This window comes from Artemia sp. Qi Xiang Cuo, chromosome 8 (assembly GCF_049724085.1).
Source record: "Artemia sp. Qi Xiang Cuo chromosome 8, ASM4972408v1, whole genome shotgun sequence".
NCBI lineage: Eukaryota > Metazoa > Arthropoda > Branchiopoda > Anostraca > Artemiidae > Artemia > Artemia sp. Qi Xiang Cuo.
The window spans coordinates 48,131,909-48,150,857 of NC_142801.1; the positions used below are offsets into that span (position 1 = coordinate 48,131,909).

Sequence of the window (18,949 nt, forward strand, 5' to 3'; positions counted from 1 at the left end):
TTTGCATCTTCAGCCCTTAAAGGGGCCCTAAAGGCATTTCATTTTTGTAGCCACACAAAGAAGTTATCAACACTAGTTAAGTTATTGAAAAGTGGTTGAGAACATATCATTAGTTTATAAATAGGTTGTTCAAGAGCATTATATTCATTTATGACAATTCAAACCTTATTTAGTCGGCAACTCAAATATAAACCATTTTCCTAACATTTCAAGTTTTTCAAATGCTGTTAACAACAATAGCACTGGATTTTGCAATTTGAAACTTTGCCATCAACAATTCATGGTATATTCTAATTAAGGGTATTTATTTGCACATTAAGGGGGGTGGGGTGGATAAATTTCATGGTAACTTTGCAGTGGGCCATGTAAGTTAACTAGGATGAAAATGAAAAACATCATTTGATGTTTTTATTATGCTCTTTCAAAATTCATATAAAATATCTTCAGGTTCCCTTTAAGGGCTCAAGGTGCAATTAGCCCCAGAAGCAATGATTAAATTATGAAAGAGCATAAAAAAAGGCATCAAATGACATTTTTCACTTTCATCTTAGCTAAATTATAGTGCCACCTAGAAATTTACCAGATAAAGGTGCTTCCCTTGAATAATATGTTGACTAGGATAATTTTTCATATTAGCCTGTGAAATAAGAATTGTTTCCTTAACATATCTACTTACAACCAGTACTGGTCCTAAATTCACACTGAGGATTTTTTCTATATGCATTTAAATTAAACTTATTCCTAAAAAATGTATCCTAAAATAGTAAAATTCTACTTTAGCTAGATTTGGCTATCTTAGAAAAGGGTTAGGCTAGGAAAATGAAACTTTCAGGGGTGGGTCTACAGGCTGAAGTATGTCCTGGGAAGGTATTTTGAAGTAGCCTACCTACCTCCACTTTTTCTCTCTCTAGAGGGCCCTGAAATGTGTCTACACAACAGGTCTATACCAATTAAAATTTACACAAAACAACATTTTACCTTAATTTTCAGTTATCAGTTTCTTTTTCTCTGGCTTCAGTTCTGGAAATGCAATTCCTGTTATTTGAGTAGAATTTTAAGTGAAAGGCTATAAATTTTTTTTTTTTTCAAAATTTAATAAATGTATTTGCATATCTTTAAAACCTTATAAATTGGGATTGAACAAAATTGTGAAGCTGAAAACAATTTTGTTGTACTCCAAATACCTTCCTGGGATATACTTTAAATCTGTAGACCCATCCTTGAAAGTTTCATTTTCCTAACCTAACCCTTTCCCAAGATAGCCAAAAGTAGTGGTATAAATTTAGAATTGATCCTCCTGATAGATGCCAAGCCCAGGCAGTAATTTTGGGTTTTTTTTGCAACCTATCCTGATAGAGAGACATGCTAAGAAAACAATTCTTACTTTAAAATATGTATAATGGTCCTAGTTAACATATTATCCAAGGGAAGAACCCTTATCATCAAGTCTTTCCTCTTTTTTCCTTCTTTTTCAAACTTAAAAGAAAAAAAATTCTCTACCCTATCATCATCACATAGCATAAATCTTTTGAAATTGCTGCTATAAATTGTTCTGTAGATAGCTTTCATCCTAGTCATTGTTAATTCTGTTTTTTTTTTTTTTTTAATTAGCAGTGACAAAAATACAAAATATTAATACAACCTAACTTCAATTCAAAATCAATGGACTTGCTCAACCAATGGCTGGGATGAACACTAGGTAAATGCTATCTATAAGTACAATTTATAGTGGCAATTGGTAAAATTCTACTTTAGTTACTTTTGGCTATCTTGGAAAGGGGTTGGGTTAGGAAAATGAAACTTTCAGGGATGGATGTACATGCTAAGGTATGTCCCTTGAAGGTATTTTGAAGTACTTACCTCCACTCCTCCCCCCCCCCGCTATATAACGGTAAATGAATGCGCATTACTAGTTGTTTTAACTCAAATTTCATCATATATTAATATCATAATTATAAATCATTGCTTACCTTAAACAACTTCAGCTTTTAACCTTGTTCATTATAATATATTCCAAAATCCTATTTAAATCCTAAACCATTTAATTTCCTATCCTTGCTGACTATTTTTATGGTATAATAAAACCAGTTTTGTAGTGATGTCACGACTTTGCTTATCAGAAACCCTTACCCTTGAGGGTAGCAGGCACATGCCAAACACCTCTGTGTTGATAAGACCATTTAAACTGTATTAATTAGGGAAAGGATTTGACAAGAGAGACCAGTAAAAATAACCAAATCCTTTTTAGAGGACAAATTATGTCATGGGAAGATGTTTTTGAAATCCTTCTTCCACCCAAACTAAATAATTTCTAAAATTCTACTTTAGAAGCTTATAAAGTATTTCTAAAGTACTAAAAGATAGAGTGCTAAAACATCAGAATAAACTTCAGAGGACACGTTATATCACAGGAAGAGGTTTTTAAAATCCCCCTTCCACCCAAACTCAAAATTTTCCAAAATTCTAATTTAGAATCTTTTAAAATATTTCTAAAGCACTAATAGATAGAGTTCTAAAAACATCAGAATCGACTTCAGAGGACACGTTATATCACGGGAAGATGTTATTGAAATACCCCTTCCCCCCAATCTCAAAATTTTCGAAAATTCTACTTTAGAAGCTTTTTAAATATTTCTAAAGCACAAATAGATAGAGTGCTACAAATAACAGAATCGACTTCAGAGGACAAATTATGTTAAGGGAATATGTTTTTGAAATCCCCCTTCCCCCCAATCTCAAAATTTTCCAAAATTCTACTTCAGAAGCTTTTTTAAATATTTCTAAAGCGCTAAGACATTGAACGCTACTAACAGCAGAATCGACTTTAGAGGACAATTTGTGTCATGGGAAGATGTTTTTGAAATCCCCTTCCCCCCAAACTCAAAATTTTCCAAAATTCTACTTTAGAAGCTTTTTAAATATTTCTAAAGCACTAATAGATAGAGCACTACAAATAACAGAATCGACTTCAGAGGACAATTTACGTTACGGGAAGATGTTTTTGGAATCCCCCTTACCCCCAATCTCAAAATTTTCCAAAATTCTACTTTAGAAGCTTTTTAAATATTTATATAGCACTAATAGATAGTGCTCTAAAACCTTCAGAATTGACTTCAGAAGACACTTTATATCATGTGAAGAGGGTTTTAAAATCCCCCTTCCCCCCAAACTCAAAATTTTCCAAAATTTTACTTTAGAAGCTTTTTTTAATATTTATAATTAACTAACATATAGTGCGCTACAAGTTTCAGAATCGAATTCAGAGGACACGTTATATCACGGGAAGAGGGTTTTAAAATCCCCCTTCCCCCCAAACTCAAAATTTTCAAAAATTTTATTTTAAAAGCTTTTTAAATATTTCTAAAGCTCTCATAGATAGAGAGCTCACAACATCAGAATCGACTTCAGAGGACACGTTTTATCACGGGAAGAGGTTTTTAAAATCCCCCTTCCCCCCAAACTCAAAAATTTACAAAATTTTACTTTAGAAGCTTTTTTAAATATTTCTAAAGCACTAATAGATAGAGCGCTACAAGTTTCAGAATCGACTTCAGAGGACACGTTATATCACGGGAAGAGGTTTTTAAAATCCCCCTTCCCCCCTAACTCAAAATTTTCCAAAATTTTATTTTAAAAGCTTTTTAAATATTTCTAAAGTTCTAATACATTCAGTGCTAAAACCATCAGAATTAACTTCAGAGGACACGTTATATCAAGGGTAGAGGATTTTAAAATCCCCCGTCTCCCCAATCTCAAAATTTTTTAAAATTATTCTTTAGAAGCTTTTTAAATATTTCTAAAGCATTAATAGATAGAGTTCTAAAAACATCATAATTGACTTCAGATGACACTTTATATCACGGGAAGAGGTTTTTAAAATCCCCCGTCCCCCCAAACTCAAAATTTTCTAAAATTATACTTTAGTAGCTTTTTTAAATATTTCTAAAGCAATAACAGATAGAGCGCTACAATTTTCAGAATCGACTTCAGAGGACACGTTATATCACGGGAAGAGGGTTTTAAAATCCCCCTTCCCCCCTAACTCAAAATTTTCCAAAATGTTATTTTAAAAGCTTTTTAAATATTTCTAAAGCACTAATAGATAGAGTGCTAAAAACATCAGAATCGACTTCAGAGGACACTTTATATCAAGGGAAGAGGTTTTTAAAATCACCCGTCCCACCAAACTAAAAATTTACAAAAAATATAATAAATTATATTTTTAAAAATTACAAAAGCATTAAGAGATAGAGTGATAAAAAAACCAGAATCGACTTCAGATGACACGTTATATTATGGGAAGATGTTTTTTAAATCCCCCGTACCCCCTAACTCTAAATTTTCCAAAATTATAATTAAGAAGGGGTTTTGAATATTTCTAAATCACTAATAGATAGAAAACTAAAAAACTCAGAATCGACTTGAGAGGACAATTTTTGTCATGGGATGATGTTTTTTAAATCCCCTCCCCCCAGACTCAAAAATTTCCAAAATTCTATTTTAGAAGCTTTTTTAAATATTTCTAAAGCAGTAATAGATAGAGTGCTACAACTATCAGAATCGACTTCAGAGGACAAATTATGTTATGGGAAGATATTTTTGAAATCCTCCTTCCCCCCAAACTCAAAATTTTCCGAAATTCTACTTTAGAAGCTTTTTAAGTATTTCTAAAGCACTAATAGATAGAGGGCTAAAAATATCAGAATTGACTTCAGAGGACACGTTATATCACGGGAATAGGTTATTCAAATCCTCCTTCCCCCCAAACTCAAAATTTTCTCAAATTCTACTTTAGAAGCTTTTTAAATATTTCTAAAGCACTAATAGATAGAGCGATACAAATATCAGAATCGACTTCAGAGGACAAATTATGTTATGGGAAGATGATTTTGAAATCCCCCTTACCATTCATCCCATTCCCCCTTCATGCTCAAAACTCTGGTTGATAATTTGAAATTTGAAAAGTCTTATTTTCCACGGGGGTATTTTTATTGGGGGGGAGGGGGATTTTAAAAACCTCTTCCCGTGATATAACGCGTCCTCTGAAGTCGATTCTGATGTTTTTAGCACTCTATGTCTTAGCGCTTTAGAAATATTTAAAAAGCTCCTAAAGTAGAATTTTAGAAAATTTTGAGTTTGGGAGGAATGGGGATTTCAAAAACATCTTCCCATAAAATAATTTGTCCTCTATAACCGATTCTGACGTCTTTAGTGCTCTCTTTTATGTTGATTTAGAAATATTTATAAAAGTCTAAAGTTTGGGAAAATTTTGATTTTGGGGACAAAGAGAGTTTAAGACACATCTTATCATGACATAGATTTTGCTCTCAAGTCGATTCTGATGTTTTTAGCGCTCTGTGTCTTACCCTGACTCCAGCACCACGCCAGCGCATCAACCAAACACTGCCAACGAGAGGCTCGGTTGACCGCCACTGAAGTGTCACAACGTCGCTGGAAGAGGCGGCGGTGTTTGGTTGACTTTGAATTAATTTTGCGGCAATTCTTTATTGCGTCAACCGCAAAGTCGAAGCTTTTCTTTTCTTTAGTGGTTTAAGTATTTCGATTTTCCTGATTAGAAATCAAGCAGGGCTTGCACTGTCCCTAATTTTTAGGGACTTCCCCAAAAATGTATGCGCCACCCCAAAAAAAATTTGGTTCCTCAAATCCACAAAAATCTTCCAATCATGTTGCCACCCCAAGAGACTTATCACTAGTGACTATCTCTGCAAAATATTACTTTGTATACCATAATTCTTTACTACTGTCTTGTATGTTAATTTTCGTCTCTTGTGTTACTTTGCATATAAACCAGACAGATATAATTGCAATATCCACGGTTCTTCATATGCTGACAAAAGTATCGTCTTTATGAGATTAAGTAATAAAAACAAGTTTTTTTTAACTGAAAGTAAGGAGCAACATTAAAACTTAAAACGAACAGCAATTATACCGTATATGAAAGGGACTGTCCCCTCCTTCACTCCTTGCTCTTTACGTTACTTTAGTGTAAAGACCTAGGGGTTGAGGACGGGACAGCCCCTTTCATAAACGGAATAATTATTGTTCATTTTAAGTTTTAACGTCGCTCCTTAGGCTACTTTCAGTTAATAAAACTTGTTTTTATTTAATTTCTGAACGTTTTTCAACTAATACTGGTTTGATTTTGGCTCCCAGTGTATGAAAAATTAAAACACAATTGGCTTATTAGTTTTGGAAGATTTATTCCGGATATGAAGGGTCGCCCCTCCTCAATACGTTGCTCTTTACACTAAAGCTGTTAGCACTTTTAAAAAAGCTTCCTATTCTAATTAAAAAGCCCCTTTTTTTCAATTTTAGTAAACAGTCAAACTTTAGCGTAAAGAATAAGGTATTGAGGAGGGGCAATCCTTCATATATGGCATAATTTCTGTTTGTTTTTTGAATAATACTGCTAAATCTGGCTCACCCTCTATGAAATATACCCCTCCCCTTCACGGAACTCCTCCGTGGAAATTTCATCCAACGTAAAGTGCACTTCCCCCCGTCAAATTCCCTCCAGACAATTCTTTCCTCGCTGAGAATCCCCCCTCTCTGTAAAATTGCTTGTGGACGATTCACCCTGAAAAATTCTCCTTAGCATTTTTTCATTGGAATAAGACTTTAATTTATAATCGGTTTCTCGGTCACTCCAGAAACGCCCCCTTCCGTGAAAATTATTTCCCAGAAAACAAAACTTCCAGAAGAAAGCCTCCAGAATATTTCCAAATAAAAAAATTGGCAAAGATAATCTACAACAATTTAAAAGAATTGCATATAGTAATTCTCTCAAGAACCCCCAGTGTACCATTTCCCCCCAACTGGTCACTCATCTGAAATTTCCCTCCCCCAGGACAAGTTTCCCCTTGGACATCCACCCCAAGCACAACTTCCCCCCTGGCTAAGGTGCATCTTTGCACTTTTAAACGTTTTATGGAGAGTCCGTAACTACAAAAAGTCCATGCTAGTGTTTCAATATACTCAACATAAACTTTATGAGTGCGTAGATCTATAAAAATATAAACATCTTCTCATAACATAATTTGCCCTCTAAAAACAATTTGGATTTTTTTTAGTGGTGAGGGCTATCTCTTTTCAAATCCTTTTCCTAATTAATACAGCTTAAATGGCTTGGCTTATCAGCACACTCTTTCAACCCCATGGCATTTGCATGCTCTGATAAGCAAAGTTGTGACATCACAAATGGGTTTCCTAAGCAGGTCAGTTATCCAGTAAACAAGTTTAAATGGATGAAAAAGGAATGTTAAAGGAACTTTAGAAGCTTTTTAAATATTTCTAAAGCACTAATAGATAGAGCGCTACAAGTATCATAATCGACTTTAGTGGACAATTTATTTCATGGGATGATGTTTTAGAAATCCCCCTTCCCCCCAAACTCAAAATTCTACTTTAGCAGCTTTTTAAATATTTGTAAAGCGCTAAGACATAGAGCGCTACAAACATAAGAATCGACTTTAGAGAACAAATTATATTATGGGAAGAAGTTTTTGAAATCCCCCTTCCCCCCAAACTCAAAATTTTCCAAAATTCTACTTTAGAAGCTTTTAAATATTTGTGAAGCGCTAAGACATAGAGCGCTACAAACGTAAGAATCGCCTTTAGAGACAAAATTATATGATGGGAAGAAGTTTTTGAAATCCCCCGTCGCTCCAAACTCACAAATTTGTAAAGGTCTATCCTTCTTTTCCATGGGGGAGGGTATTGTCCCTGGGGGGTAAAGTATTTGGACAGTTTCAGTCAGAAAATAATTATTTCTAGGTAATAGGGCCACTAAAAAATTAAAGAAGAACAGCGAGGTATCTGGAAATGTTGTTAACTAAAAAAAAAAAAAAGAACATCCTTGTATAAAGTAAATATAATCTTTCATTTAAGTTTTTTTTTTTTTTTGAACAAACATCAGTGCCGACTCGAAAGCATTTCGGTTTCTGCCAAAGTTAAATTTCTGCAACCTGGGACTAAACAAGCCAAATGATTCAATTTTCTACTGTCAAGGCTGTCTTAGAGTTGTATTATAACCATAGCATGTTATTGAGAAGCAGCAATTGTGATAACTGTGGCCAGATTTGCGTAAAATATAGAAATTCATTTTGTTGCCAGAAGTATAGGCTTATACCTATCTGAGGTGACCAAGAACAGTCTCAGGTAAAGTGTAATTTTTCAAAATCGGTCTATGACAAAACATGGATGGCTGGTTCACACCTTTCTCTGCTAAAAAATTTCTGTTTTTTGATGATTTGGCTTCAAATACCGCCTCCAAGGAAGAATTTTATGATCAAAAATGTTATTTGTTGTAAAAAAAAAAATTTGTGGATTGGAGCCAGTTCTACAGAGAGGTTTGTAGGTAAATATGTCATTCAAACTCCGCTCCTTTGGGAGGAGAAGGAGTCATTGTTGAGACAGATGAAGCCAAATTTGGGAAGCGTAAATATAATCGTGGTCGGATTGTCGCGGATGCTTGGGTGTTTGGTGGAATAGAGCGAGGAACTGGTAATTAATTCAGGGCTTCTCTACCGGATAGAAGTAGTGCCACATTGTTGGGAATTATCCAAAACCTAATCCTGCCAGTGATAACAATTATCAGCGACTGTTGGTGGACATACAAGTGCCTAGCTTGCCAGAGCTATCAGTATGTACCTGTTACCCACAGAATGAATTTTGATGACGCTGCACCAGGTGCTCACACAAAACATCTAAAGACACTGTTTTATATTTTGAGACAATACATCCGAATATGGCCGAAGAGACGACCATATGGACGGATATCTAGGAGAGCAATATTTCAAAAAAAATATTCAATCTCCTCAAGAATGCACAATTTCATGAAACATATATCAGAGCCTTATAACCCCAACTAATTTGCTTCTTATGGGTCTTGTTTAGTAGTTGAGTTTTAAAACGTTGTAACGGAAAATACGGCAATTTAGGATATCCAACCCCATTTCTTCTTAAAGCACTCAAAATGTTTTTTCCAAATAGATTAGTGTAGCAATCTTCATTCTTGAAGCTACGAGACGTTATTGAAGCGTAAATAGGGCGGGGGAGAGAGGGGGCGGAAGTAAATATTTAACTATAGAATAATCGGTACTTGTGCATTATAAATAAACCACCACCATACACGAAAGAAGTTAAGTTTGGTTACTTCTAATGAAATAAAATAGGATGAATATACTATTTTAGAAAAAATTTTGGGCTACATATTTGAACATTCGGGGGTGGGGGTAAATTATAGCATATATTAAATACGCAACCTAACCTAGGTACCTTTTTTCCTTCCTAAACCCAAAAAAAACAACAGTTTAAATATTGTAAACGCAATAAGAAATCACGCTTTTTTATCCATTTGTCTAACAAATACCCGTTTGTCTGGTTTCCTTGTACAGTCTATAGCGGTGGGTTATTTCTAATGCACAAGTACCGAATAATCTATATTCGTTTCGATTATTTTTTTTTGGAAACTCCTTAACATTTTGAGTTGGGTAACCACATAAAACATATTCAAATAGCTTAATCCTATAATGTTGAAAAATTTTGCTTTTCTTTTTTACATCCGCGATTCAAAATCTGTAGAAAATGCGAGAACTTATATAAAATATTTCTTTCGAGGGTGTAATGTTTAGGTGAAAGGGGTTTTGATAGCGGGGGGAGGGGGAGGGCGGGGACTAAATAGGTTGAGTCAGATGTTCCAACCTTAAAACATACCGGGGTTAGGAGGTACAGTTTGGGGGCTGCCGCCCCCCAAACCCCCGCTTTTGAAGCCTTTAACAAAAAAAAGTTTTTTTAACTGAAAGTAAGGAGCGACATTGAAACTTAAAATGAACAGAAATTATTAAGTATATTAAAGGGTCTTTCCCCTCCTCAACGCCTCGCTCTTTACGCTACCGTTTGGCTTTCTCACAACTCTATTTTTGTTAAACAATAAAAAACTTTAGCGTAATGAGCGAGGCATTGAAGAGGGGACAGCCCCTTTCATATACGGACTACTTTCTCTCTGTTTTAAGTTTTGATGTTGCTCCTCATTTTCAGTTTAAAAAACTTGTTTTTTTATCTAAAGGCTACAAAAGCAGGAGTTTGGGGGGCAGCAGCCCCCCCAACAGTACCTCCTAACCCCTGTCTGTGTTATTGTTTGAACTTGTGACTCAGCCTGTTTAACGTAAACGTAGAAATGTTAAAAACGTAGTTTTTTCAAATACTTTCTGCACGTTTTGTGTCTTAGTGCTTTACAAATATTTAAAAAAGCTTCTAAAGTAGAATTTTGAGTTTGGTGGGAAGGAGGATTTTAAAAACCTCTTCCCGTGATATAACGTGTCCTCTGAAGTCAATTCTGATGTTTTTAGCACTCTATCTATTAGTGCTTTAGAAATATTTAAAAAAGCTTCTGAAGTAGAATTTTGGAAAATTTTGAGTTTGGGGGGAAGAGGGGTTTTAAAAACCTCTTCCTGTGATATAACGTGTCCTCTGAAGTTGATTCTAATGTATTTAGCACTCTATCTATTAGTGCTTTAGAAATATTTAAAAAGCTTCTAAAATATAATTTTGGAAAATTTTCAGTTAGGGGGAAAGGGGATTTTAAAAACCTTTTCCCGTGATATAACTTGTCCTCTGTAGTCGATTCTGAAACTTGTAGCGCTCTATCTATTAGTGCTTTAGAAATATTTAAAAAAGCTCCTAAACTAAATTTTTGGAAATTTTGGATTTTGTGGGGAAGGGGATTTTAAAAACCTCGTCCCGTGATATAACGTGTCCTCTGAAGTCAATTCTGATGTTTTTAACTATCTATCTATTAATGCTTTAGAAATATTTAAAAAGCTTCTAATGTAGAATTTTGGAAATTTTTTAGTTTGGGGGGAAGGGGGATTTTAAAAACATCTTCCCGTGATATAACGTGTCCTCTGAAGTCGAATCTGAAACTTTTAGCAATCTATCTATTACTGCCTTAGAAATATTTAAAAAAGCTTCTAAAGTAAAATTTAGGAAGATTTTGAGTTTGGGGGAAGGGGGATATTAAAAACCTCTTTCCGTGATATAATGTGTTCTCTGAAGTTGAATCTGATGTTTTTAGCACTCTATCTATTAATGCTTTAGAAATATTTAAAAAGCTTCTAAAGTAGAATTTTGGAAAATTTTGAGTTTGGGGGGAAGGGGGATTTCAAAAACATCTTCACGTAACATAATTTGTCCTCTGAAGTTGATTCTGATATTTGTAGTGCTCTATCTAATAGTGCTCTATCTAGTGAAATATTTAAAAAGCTTCTAAAGTAGAATTTTGGAAAATTTTAAGTTTGGGGGGAAGGGGGATTTCAAAAACATCTTCCCATTACATAAATTGTCCTCTAAAGTTGATTCTGCTGTTTGTAGCGTTCTATGTCTTAGCGCTTTAGAAATATTTAAAAAAGCTTCTGAAGTAGAATGTTGGAAAATTTTGAGTTTGGGGGGAAGGGGGATTTCAAAAACCTATTCCCATAACATAATTTGTCCTCTGAAGTCGATTCTGGTTTTTGTAGCACTCTATCTATTAGTGCTTTAGAAATATTGAAAAAGCTTCTAAAGTAGAATTTTGGACAATTTTGAGTTTGGGGGGAAGGGGGATTTCAATAACCTCTTCCCGTGATATAATGTATCCTCTGAAGTTGATTCTGATGTTTTTAGCACTCTATCTATTAGTGCTTTAGAAATATTTTAATAGCTTCTAAAGTAGAATTTTGGAAAATTTTGAGTTTGGGGGGAAGGGGGGTGATAAAAACCTCTTCCTGTGACATAACATCTCCTCTGAAGTTGATTCTGATGTTTTTAGCCCTCTATATTTAGTACTTTAGAAATACTTTAAAAGCTTCTATATTAGAATTTTAGAAAATTTTGAGTTTGGGTGGAAGAGGGATTTCAAAAACCTCTTCCTATGACATAATTTGTACTCTAAAAACGATTAGGTTATTTTTACTGGTCTGTCTTGTCAAATCCTTTCCCTAATTAATACAGTTTAAATGGTGTTATCAACACAGAGGTGTTTGGCATGTGCCTGCTACCCTCAAGGGTAAGGGTTTCTGATAAGCTAAGTCTTGACATCACAACAAACCTGGTTTTATTATACCATAAAAATAGTCAGCAAGGATAGGAAATTAAATGGTTTAGGATTTAAATAGGATTTTGGAACATATTTTAATGAACAAGGTTAAAAGCTGAAGTTGTGTAAGGTAAGTTGTGATTTATAATTATGATAGCCTAGTAATATAGGATGAAATATGAGTTGAAACAACTAGTAATGCGCAATAATTTACCATTATATAGAGGGGGGAGGAGTGAAGGTAGGTACTTCAAAGTACCTTCCTAGTACAAACCTTAGTATGTAGATCCATCCCGGAAAGTTTTATTTTCCTATTCCAACACCTTTCCAAGATAGCCAAAAGTAAATAAAGTGGAATTTTACCGGGCAATTTCAAAAGATTTAAGCCTTGTGTTTTTTAAAGGCCATGACCCTTTACAGGGAGAAGGAGTGGAGGTAGGTAGCCTATTTCAAAACAGGCCTGCCTTCTCAGGATATACTTTAGCCTGTAGACCCATTCCTGAAAGTTTCACTTTGCTAACCTAACCCCTTTCTAAGATAGTCAAAAGTAGAATTTTAGCCCTAGTTCAATCACTCTAGAGTTAAAGAAGGCTGGCCCATGTCAAGTTAATAAAGTAGGCTACTTACCAAAAACATAAATGACTTGAACTATGTGTAGTAAAAGATATTTGAGTATCAAGTTTCCGAAAACAGGCATTTCATTTAGGGAAATTCCATATGCTAATCCATATACAACTAGAAACCTTGCACTTCTACCTAAACAACCAAATATAAATACGGATTCTTTGATCTCCTCCCAGCAAGCAGGGTTGCCGCCAGACAAAAAATTTCGTAACGTCTAACTCTTAAAAACGTAACTTTTTATAGGAAAGTCTCTTTTCAAGGCAGGGTGCCTTAATTTTACTATCAAGAGCGGTACTTAAAGGGGGGAGGGGACATTTGTTGTCTGTCATTAAAAATCCTCCCTACAACTTTTCAAAGGTTTCTAAAAACTATATAATAGTAACAGTCCCTGCTTCTTTACTTTCAGGAAATTCCTATTTATTCAACTGTAAGTGCTTCTTCCAGTTTACATCATTGGCCTACTAAGCTGATTCCAAACACAAAGACTCACCAAGCTCAGACCCACCCATAAAAGGCTAAGAAACTGTCAAAATTCGCCCGACCCCCAAAAGAGGGAGGAAACACCCAATAAAAGTGAAAAAATCCCAATTAAAATCAAACCATCATACTCGGCGTACCAGAGAACCACACCGCAGAGGCTTCAAGCCTCCTTTCGCAAAAGTGCCGAATTCCGCACTATCTTCCAGAAGAAAAATCACGGACGCATGTTAATTTCTTCCCTTTCCTTCCAGGGGCGATCGTATCGAACCAACGGTCCCAGAACATCGGGAGATGGCCCATTCGAACGGAAATAAAATTTCGGGTGTCTCCCTTATTTGACCAAAAAATCGTATGGCTATCAGCCCCCTCTCACGTCCCCCTTCTCACCAAAAATCGCATAAACTGTAAACAAAACTGTATAAAGGAAAAACGAACAGAGTAAAATTGTTCCTTAAGCTAACTCCACAGGCAAAAAAAGTCGTAAGGCGTTAAATCAGGGTTTCTTTCCAACTATTCAATTGGACCATGTTGATCCAACGATCTCTCTGGAAAATATTTATTCTGCCCTTCATAATGAACAATAAAATATTTAAAAAAAAAAAAAAAATCAAGTCTTCCGTATTCCCCTAGGTGTCGAAACTCTCCAGGCTAACCTTTGAGCGTGGTAAAACACATTTTAAAGAAGAGTAGACAGAGGGTGGCCTCTACTTTAAGTATGAGACTATCTTTCTTTCTATAAAGCAGATCTCAGTTGTAGTTACAATTATTTTAATAATCAATGAAATATAAATAAAACAAAGTTTAGAATGCTTTTATTTCCCTACAAATAAAAAATAACCATTACTAAGCTTAAATTAAGAAAAAATATATGCTTAGACTCAGGAGCGAATCTCCAGCCAAAAAATCAGGAGCATGTCCAAATTAATCCAGATTTAATCTCCAATTTTTACCTTTATTGCAAATTTCTGTGATGAACTCTGATTTTTAACGATGATTTATTTTCTACAGGTTGCTCGTCAACGTCTCCTGCAGACTTCAGAAGAACTGTTGATGTGACTGGTGTGTCGAGCGGAAGTTTCGAGAGGATTTCCCGGGAAAGAACCCGACAGATGGTAACCGACAACCCTCTTGGCACTCAAGCTAGTGAACATATCTGGAAGGATAAAATCCCCAGGAAAACCCGACCTTGTGACTCTGCTTCCTTACTTCCTTTGTTTGAAAATACTTACGAGACTCCGATGCCATTCTCGGTGCCGAACCTAGACCTCTGCTAGACACTTCGTAGGTTGTGTCCTACGAAACTTCTTGAAGTGGAATTTGAAGAGCCAACTCCCAGTTGAGAAACAAAAATAGACTTAGAAATTTTTACGCAACGACTATAGGAGCTAATAGATTCTGATGTATCAATCGGAATTTAGAAGAAAAACTTGCATAAGGGATCTTTTCGAAAATTAAATTTGCTCTTTCTCGTGTCCAGGCAAGATGCAAATAAGCTGGAACTTTTTAAGTTTGATTATAATTCTCATTAAAAATAAACTTGCTGATGATTTGTAAGATAAAAACAGTGATAGTAGTAATCCGATTATCGAAAATGTTATCCCTTGAAAGAAAGGTTGAGATGGCTAGGGCACGTTCAGCGGATGAAAGATGACAGATTGTCCTTTTCAGCCAACCGTCTAGGGCTAAACAGAAAGCAGGTCGTCCTCGTCTGGGGTGGAAGGATGTCATAAAGAAAACACCTTTAGGCTTGTGTTTTCTAACACTGTTTTCCCCACAGGTCGTTTTAGAGAAGAGGGAATGAGGGAGGACTCACCCAAGGCGCTGAAAATTTAGGGGTGCAAGTTTGAAATAAATAATCTAAAATTTATAATCATTCTGTAGTTTTTAAAACTATATCGTTATTAAAATATGGTAGAGGTCGTGATTGGCAGTAAGTTACTTACTTACTGTAATACTTATAAAATAATACTTAATATTTACTGTACGTATAAGCAAATTGAACTGCCCAGAACTGCCACTACTTTCCCCTGAAGGACCGCCCCCGCTCATTGACCATTTGGATATGAACCCCCTCTTGCCCCCCCCCCCCTCCGATAAAAAAGGGTGTAGCAGGAGCTACACCCCTGGAAGAGGATGCAGAAGGAGAGACTTTAAGATTTTACGTGTTTGGCTCAGATCCACTTAAAATCTAAATAGAAGGCAGCCCCCATCTTTGAATAGCAATCATAGGGTGTGCAGCACAGTTGCCTAAGTGCAGAGCGTAGTGGCTTCCGTGTATTATTTTTTCTTTCCAGACCCCTTCGTATGGAACTCGTTACAGAACATTGAACATTGAAATTTCTAGTACACGGAAGATTTGCTAGATCTTTTCCCAGAGAAATTGCCTACGGATTGTCTTGGGTACCCGGCGACTGACTGCATTTCAAACAGTAGGCTGTCCGGAAAATGTGGTTCAATATCGTTTTGTAGGGCTATAATGAGAGAAAGGTTGAGATGGCTAGGGCACGTTCTACGGATGACATAAAGCCAAAGATTGTCCTTTTCTGTCAACCGTCTAGGGCTAAACGAAAAGCAGAATTTCCACAGTTGGGGTGGGAGGACGTCGTAAAAAAAGATTTAAGGAAAATGGAACTCTACAAGGCCGCATCTACAATATCTCAGGAACGGCTAAGGGTTATTAATGTGAAAATTTAGGGGAATGTTGAGCGCTTAGGGCATCCAAAATTGTCAAAAGAGCTTATCTGCAATATCTGAAGAGCGACTAAGGGTATTAAGTTGAAACTTTCAGACACAGACGTAAATCGAAAGGTACTATGTGCTTACAGATAGCCAAGAAAGGGGTACCTGGAATGTTTCAGGAAATGGTAAGGGTGCTAAGTTGAAACTTTCAGGGAATATTGAACTAAATCAAAAGCCACTATATTCTTCGAGGTTGTCAAAAGAGCTTATCTGCAACATCTCAAGAATCGCTAGGATTATGAAATTGAAACCTTTAGAAATGTAGAGGGGGGGGGGGTATTGAATTGAATCAAAAGACACTAAATGTATCCTGTCGAAAGGGACTATCTCCAATATTCCCCGAACCGAATGTTGACCTAAATCAAAAGGCACTAAAAAAGAACACAAAAAGACACTATACACATCCTGTCAAAACGGCGTATCTGCAATATTCCAGAAAAGGGCATATTCCAGAGAATTTTGGCGGGGATTTTAAACTAAATCAATAAACAATATGTGAAAAATTGTCGAGTGAGATAATTAACTAAATTCAAGGACACTATGTGCCCCAAGGTTATCAAAAGGGTGCATCTGTAATTTATCAGGAACAGCTAAAGGTACTAACTAGAGATTTTTAGGGAATATTGGGGGGAAATTTTGAGCTAAACCAAAATACCCTATGTACATCCAGGTGTCATACCCTATGTGCATCCAGATATTGTGTGTCCGCAATATCTGAGGAATGATAAAGGGTGCAAAGTTTGTGTAAACTAAACCAAAAGACACTGTGTGCTTTTCGAACGACTGAGGGTATTAAGTTAAACTTTTAGTTTCATGTAAAAGAAATAATGTTTGGACATATGAAATATTCTCACAGCGAAAATGGGTCGTTGAAAAGGTATATTGAAAGCTGTAATGCTCATTTCAAGAGTAAAAAAGAATCAAGGGTGGGGGAGGTCGAAATTCCCCCCAAAATATTTATTCTTAACTAGTTGCATGTCGAGTGAGCTCTTACGGACCGTTCGCTGGAACAGAATAAAAAAAAAAAAAATTCTAAACAGTGCACTCTGGAAACGACACACATTCCCGAGTAAATCTAAAGACGCTATGTGCTCCTGATCGTTCAAATTGTTTATGCTATCTTGGGAATAGCCTAAGGAATTGAGTATTTGAGAGTTGAGTCAATTTACAGTTTTGATTTGAAAGAGATGTGAGTAAATCAAAAGATACTGCGCATTCGTTCTTCGAAACAACATGTCTACAATATTTTAGGAATGGCAGAGGATGGAGTTCAAAATTTTCAAGCACTGTTGCAGAAAAGAAGGGAGATGGTTGAATAAGGGAAATACAAGTTTGGTCTTAGGAGAGGGTGGAAGCGCTAACCAATTTTTGTACTAAATGAGGGGATCAAATAGATTTTAAACTTTTACCCAGGGGAACTTATCAAAGAAAACACGATTTTAAAGAAAAATGTGGTTCTTTTGATTCTCAGTGAGAAACATTACGGTTTTTATGCTGTTCTGCTATAAAATTTCCGGTTGCATTGATCCGGTTGTATACAACCTCAATTAAAATTTCAGAGCCAAGAGAACCTCAATTAGGAAACAAATCTGGTTGCATTGATTCTTGACATTCTGTTTTTATTTTGACTTTTCAAATAGCCAAAAGGAGCTCCAATAAATGAGCTCGATTAAAGAAACACAACAATATATATTAAGACAAAATATAATACGGCTGTGGAAACACGAAAGACGTTATGTGACGTATCAGTAAAAAATGAGTTATTTATCGATTCTAGCAAAATCAGGAACGCTTGATCCACTGGTCTAATCAGAATGTATGTATCAGCTTTCATTCCCAGGATATTTTCAATTTTATAATCCACACAAAATGCATTATGATCAAATTTAAACCAGTTTGCAGATCAAAAAGCGTTAAGTAAACGATTCTTCCGAAGCCACGTAGATTGTCACAAACGGCCCACCATGAAATGGCCGAGAAGGAACGATTGGACCTCAAGAAAGATATGGAGGAATATTTCCAGAACAGTTTTTGGCCTCTCTTGGACACTAGAAAATGCCAATTAATGCCTTTCATATTTCCACAGCCGAATACAATACAATTTTTATATATAAAAAAGGTGGTTGGTCAAAATTCGTCTATATTGAAGATTGTAACATGATGGGGGTCAAGATTCTTAATTTTTTAGCAGAAAATTAGGATTTTTTTTACATGTATTCCTTTTATTAGTCTATAAAAAAAATCTATTAAAAACGAAGAGAAATTGTTTTTTAAAGAAATTCTAAAAAGGAAGTTTTTCAATGAAAAGTGAAGATCTAAATGAAACTAAACCAACATAACTGACATAAAAAAAAAACAACCATCAAACAGTTAACAGATTTTCCGTTCAAAGAACCAAATTAAAAATGAATACCAGGTTTGTAAAGAGAGCGGTAAGAGCACAGGTTCTCTTTTCCTGCAGTTTTTTCTATTTAATTTTTTAGGAGGTTTCTGGGGAATTACCCCCCCCCCCCCCCTAAATAAACTCATAAATAAATAACTGCATTTGTGTCTGTCCAAATAGGCATGAATTTTTTAGTTTTCTGTATTATTGAAATGCTTACTTTAGTGAGATTTGGGTCTCTTTCCTGAATTGATACATTTTGCACTAGACACTCAAACAAGATATTTAATAAAACAATGAATATTGGTAAAATATGACAATTTGACTTGAAGTTTGGAATAGGGAGAGGAACAAGTCAAATTCGTTGATCTTGGTATAGCTACTTACTAACGTCATTGATGGAGAGCAAAACTCAGGTAATGGTTAAGCTAAACTCAAGTCCATTCCTGAAGGGTATAGAGCCACCTACTCTGGAGGCATTGCACCAGATGAGCTGAAGACACCTACTTACCTTCAATATCAACGCACAAAAGGCCACATCATTATCCCTACACGAAGCCAATCAGAGATGACTGCCAGCGCTGTTAATCCGTTTCCCCACGTTTGTGACTCTCCTGAGCAAGAGCGTA

The 18,949-nt window shown here is 35.6% G+C and overlaps 1 protein-coding gene across 1 annotated transcript in view; it reads right to left on the reverse strand.

Moving 5' to 3' along the window:
* Nucleotides 1-12,863, reverse strand: part of LOC148949495 (uncharacterized) — a 216,254-nt gene extending 203,391 nt beyond the window's left edge. Inside the window, exon 1 of the mRNA XM_089093515.1 lies at nucleotides 12,722-12,863. Within this exon, the coding sequence (XP_088949641.1) occupies nucleotides 12,722-12,791 (70 nt within the window). The 5' untranslated portion in view covers nucleotides 12,792-12,863. The remainder of the gene's footprint in view (nucleotides 1-12,721) is intronic.
* Nucleotides 12,864-18,949: the final 6,086 nt, after the last annotated feature.